The 5,143-nt window shown below is 51.4% G+C and overlaps 1 protein-coding gene across 1 annotated transcript; it reads left to right on the top strand.

Annotated features, from left to right (window-relative positions):
- Positions 1-886: 886 nt before the first annotated feature.
- LOC103811617 (fatty aldehyde dehydrogenase-like) lies at positions 887-4,569 on the top strand. Its single transcript, XM_009084602.1, is given in 9 exon segments — positions 887-1,095; positions 1,225-1,342; positions 1,455-1,596; positions 1,768-1,876; positions 1,878-1,929; positions 2,065-2,164; positions 2,690-2,925; positions 3,883-4,006; positions 4,299-4,569. Coding segments are annotated over 8 exon segments (942 nt in total). The 5' UTR covers positions 887-991; the 3' UTR covers positions 3,964-4,006; positions 4,299-4,569.
- Positions 4,570-5,143: the final 574 nt, after the last annotated feature.

The raw sequence follows: 5,143 nt of genomic DNA, 5'->3' as shown, positions 1-5,143 counted from the left end.
TACCTGGACCGGGTGAGTGTGGCCCCAGAACATGACTGTCTTGGTCTGTCCTGCTTCCAAAAAACTCCTTCAGGTTTGAGTCAAATCAGTTGCCCCCTCTTTTTTCGAGGAGCGTAAGTAGGAGGCACAGGAAGTGTTGAACTACTCTCAAAGTACAAAAGTACTTCTGCATATTCTTCCTGTGTTTGTGTAACCTCATGTGCTTACATAATGCTGCTGCAACGTGACAGCCCTTCTGACACTGCTGACCGTGTGAAGAGCTGTGCACATGCTCCTCCCTGCAGTAGCTGCTCTTTTGGAGCTGTGTTGGGGATGCCCTTAGGTAAGCACAGGTTTGGTAGGATGCTAGCTGTGCCTGTTTTTTTTTCCTCAGAGTTGGGCACCATGTGTTCCATGGCAGTACAGCCTGGGATTTCGTGTCATGCTGAACCACACTCGTAGGAGGATGTGTTGTTTCTCCTCCACTTGCCTGGCAGTTCTGACATCCACTGCACTGTGTCACTGAGACAGACGGTTGCTGTGACAGCACAGGCCCCTGGGCTGTTTCCTCCAGGCAATTAGCACATTCTCTAGGTGGGAGGCAAGACCTAAGGAAGGAGACAGCCCTTGGTGATCATGTGCATCCTAGGTCTTAACATGTGGGAGCAGCAACACAGCCTGACTCAGCCCTGGCCACAACCTCCATTTCTTTTAGTTCATATTACACAGTGGCAACTGAAGCTTCATTTCAGGGGAAGGAGCAGAGCATGTCTGTTATCACTACATTTTATCCAGATCCTGAAGTGACTCACAAATAAATCTGCTTTCTGCCACGTGCAGAGGTACTGCCTTGGTCTAAGTGCTTTAAATCAAGATAACTGTAAGGCTCTTGTTTGCCCCACAGGAGCTGTACCCTGTGGTCACTGGAGGAGTTCCTGAGACGACTGACCTCCTGACCCAGAGGTTTGATCACATCCTCTACACTGGCAACACTGCAGTGGGCAAAATTGTGATGGCAGCAGCTGCCAAGCACCTGACTCCTGTCACCCTGGAGCTGCTGGGGGGGAAGATCCCCTGCTACATCGACAAGGACTGTGACCTGGCTGTCGCCTGCAGGTCAGGCTCTTGCACCCCTGATGGGTTCTGAGCAGTGGGGCAGGGAGACATCTCTGGGGGGTTGTCCCCAGGACTATGATGTGGGGAAGGGAATGATCATGAGAAACCATCTGCCTTTCCCCCCCACAGGAGGATAACGTGGGGCAAGTACATGAACTGTGGGCAAACCTGCATTGCCCCAGACTACATCCTCTGCGACCCATCCATCCAGAGCAAGGTGGTGGAGAACATCAAGGCCACTCTGCTGGTGAGGCTGGTTTTGTGGGAGTTATCTGTGTTACAGCCCAGCTCTGAGTTCCTGGAGCTGTAGCTGTTGGAAGGTGTGTTGAGCATTGTATTTCTGCTGTGCCCTTGGTCAGGAATTCTATGGGGAAAATGTGAAGTCATCTCCTGATTATGAAAGGATCATCAACAAGCGTCACTTCAAGAGGATCGTGAGCTTGCTGGAAGGGCAGAAGATTGCTCATGGAGGAGAGACAGACGAGGCCTCCTGCTTCATAGGTGCTTCTGGCAGCAGTTGGGGAGGGGAGGTGTTAGTGGTTCTTTTGTGATCTGTGTGTCTGTGGCTTGCCTGGTGTGTGTTGCCCACAGGCAGTGCCCAGGACAAGGTCCTGTGGTCAGCCAGGTCTTCTGTCCTGCTCACACTGTCTCCTTTTCTCCTGTTTGCTGCAGCACCAACCATCCTCACTGATGTTTCTCCGGAGTCAAAGGTGATGGAGGAGGAAATCTTTGGACCTGTCCTCCCCATTGTGGCTGTGAAGAGTGTAGATGAAGCCATTCAGCACCAACCGGCAGAAGCCCCTTGCCCTGTATGTCTTCTCCAACAACAAGCAGGTGGGTCTGGGCTGTGCCAGAGGAAATGAACACAATGGCTTGTTATCTCAGCTCCTTTCCCAGTATCCTCAGTTCCATGATCTGGTCTCGTTTGGACCTTTGTAATGCTTTGTTTATTTTATTTTCTTTTACTAGTTAATCAAAAGAGTCATCTCAGAAACCTCCAGTGGGGGTGTGACTGGAAACGATGTCATTATGCATTTCTTCCTCTCATCTTTGCCCTTTGGTGGTGTTGGTAAGTTACTGCAGCTCCTTAAGAGTTGGGATTTGTTGCATGGTGTGACACAGGGAGCAGCAGCTCATGGTTTGTGTCTGGGTGCTCCTGTGCCTGTTACAGCCCAAGGATCTCTGTGCAGCAGATCCTGATAATAATATTAAGTTCTGTGAGTACGTTAGGACAGAAGGTCACAGGGTGACAGTGAACCAGTGTGCACGGCACACACTGGCCTGGAATTGCAGCATGGAGGTTTACCCTGTAAAGCTCCTCAGGAAATCCTCACGTGCACCAGTCAGATCCCAGAGCTTTGGCATGGTGCTTTGAGGGGGAGTTAAATCCAGGGAAGAGCTGGAGATCACAGCAGGGAACTTAACAAAAGACTGGAGAGTGCATAGTGAAAACAGGGTGGGGATGAAGAGGGTTGGAGTCCAGATGGACATCTTGGAGACTGAGTGTGCTGTGGGGAGGAAGGGCCAGTTGTCCTCAAGTGGCCAAAGGTTTGGCTGAGCCTGTGGTGTGACCTGCCTGGGTTGTGTCCCTCAGGTCACAGTGGGATGGGAGCCTACCACGGCAAGCACAGCTTCGAGACCTTCTCGCACCGCCGCGCCTGCTTGATCAAGGACCTGAAGATGGAGGGTACGAACAAAATGAGGTACCCACCTGGCAGCCAGAAGAAGTTGGATTGGGCCAAGTTCTTCCTCTTGAAGCGATTTAACAAGGGCCAAATTGGACTGGTCATCTTGGCCCTGCTGGGGATTGTGGCAGCAGTGATGATGAAGGTGAGTTTTGGGTCTTTGCTCTGTGTGCATCTTCAGTCCACCTGATCTTCTGCAAGTTCACTCTTTGCAACTGCAGCCCTTTCTTAGAACCTGACCTCCTTCTGTCTTGAGACCTATGATATCTGACCCACCTGCTTCTCACTCTTCCAAGTGGTCTGTAGACTAGGAATATCCCTGGAGAGATCTCCCAGGCTGCTGTAGGACTTGTTGCTCTGCCGTGGTAGGTGACACCTGTGGGATGCTCCCTCCAGAGGCAGAGATTGGTAGTTTAGGACAGGTCAGAACTTATTTCAACACCAGGGATTTCCTATCAGTGTTTGAGCTGCTCCACAGCCCAAACAGCTGTGGTTTGAGCCATTGCACCCTGGAAAGAGAGGCTGTCCCCCAGAGCCTGGGTCTGCAGCAAGCTCTTCTTCCTCATCCAGTTGCAACCCCTGTCTGACCTCAGCTCAGTTTTTTCCATTTCCTCCCTTGTTTCCATCAGGGTAATGTGGAAGGTGGGATGTCTTCCCCTCTCTGCAGGAGGCAGAAACCTGCTGGTGCTGGCTGGAGGCCTCGAGATGCCTCCTGAGGTGGAGGAGCAAGATGTAAATCTCCAAGTGTGATCCCTGTTGGTTCTCTGTAGCTGGTGGACACTGTGCCTGCACTGGCTGCTCCTTGCAGGGCTCAGCTGTGCATCCCAGGGATTTAGCAAGCTTCAGGGAGCAGCTCCTGAGGGGACAGCAGGTGGCAGAGTGGTGGATCAAGACTCTGCCCTTCAGTCTGTGTTGTTACTGCTGCTAGGAGACATGCAGGAGCCCAAACAGCCAGGGGACATAACCTGCCCACATATTCCAGGAGATGTAAGAGCCAGGAGCTGGCTCAGGCCCTTTGAGGTAGCAGCCAGGGAGGCAGGCTGTGTCTAGGTGAATGAGGGGTTGAAACTCATGGCATCTTGAAATGATTTGGGTTTCTCAGAACCACCAGAGTGTGCTGAAGAGAAAAGCCCTCTTGCTTGTGCTGGCTGTGCAGAGGCTGGGCTGGCCCAGCGGGTGGTAAGGAGCAGCAGCTTTCAGAGCACTGCTGTGGCTGTCGCAGCGAGGTAGGAGCCTTTTTCTTCTCCTGTGTGTAGACCTAGTTTGAGATTGGGCAAAGCTTTGCAGAGTAGTGAATGTGGGGCTTGGAGGAGGTTCCCCCTGGAGCCAGAGTGTGGTGTTTTCCCTGTGCATGGAGCTTGTACAGCATCTGAGATAAGCAAGCAGTGCATGCTGAGGGGCAGGAGAGCTGCCTCCTGGGGCACTCACTGAGCTTTGCTTCATGCTGTTCTGGAATGGGAATTGGTTTTGTCTCACACATCCCTCACAGGACATTGGTGTTGTGTTTTGCTTTCCCAGGTGATTTACTGATGAAGAGAGGAGGCAGCACCACGTGCAAGTCGTACTCTGGGTGCTCACTTTGTGGCTGTTTCCTTTAGCTGGGAAGTCATTCTTTTCTTCTGCATTGGGTGATTTCAGTGAGCTGTCAAGCACACAGAGTAGCCTTAAAGAAGCACTAACCACGAGAAGGCTCAGACTTGTGTTTACTAGAATGCCATGCTGGAACAGAGGGACCAGAGGGGACATGCTCTCCAAAAGAGGACTGCAGAGCAAGAAATTCCAGTCCCTACCTCGACCCTGTGCTATACAGAGTGCCCCTGCCAGGGGCACAGTGTCTTGCACCTAATCACTTCCCTTCCCCCAGTGACCAACAGGAGCCTAAGTTTCAGCTGTCCTTGGGCTGACAGTGTTTTCCCTGCAGTTTTTGGCATGGTCTGTCTCGTGTTGTGCTCTAACAATCACCCTCTTGGGGACAAGTCTGAGACAGGCCATGCTGGCTGATGGATTTGACCAAGAGTGATAGTTGTGAATAAACCCAGTGAAACTTTGCCATTTAATTGAGATGAAATACAGATCTCTGCAAAGCAGAATTATCCACAGCTGCTCAGAGAGGACACAGGCTGGTGTCCTTTTGGGGCTCTGGGTTTCATCATGTGCCTGTAACAATTACTTAGCAGTCAGAAAATTATGAAGGTGATTCTTGCACTGCCTGTATTTGCACCGAGGAGTGTCTTATGCTAGGGCAAAAGAACTTTCAGGCCTGTCTGGAGAAAGTACCTTATGGTGGGTTAGTCCAGCCCAGTTAGACACAGCTGATTACTTAACTCTCAGTGGGCTGGGGAAGAGAATCAGAAGAGTGAAAG

The sequence above is a fragment of the Acanthisitta chloris genome, unplaced genomic scaffold (assembly GCF_000695815.1).
Source record: "Acanthisitta chloris isolate BGI_N310 unplaced genomic scaffold, ASM69581v1 scaffold35771, whole genome shotgun sequence".
NCBI lineage: Eukaryota > Metazoa > Chordata > Aves > Passeriformes > Acanthisittidae > Acanthisitta > Acanthisitta chloris.
Note: the sequence above shows the minus strand (reverse complement) of the source record. Positions and strands in the feature narration are given on the sequence as shown.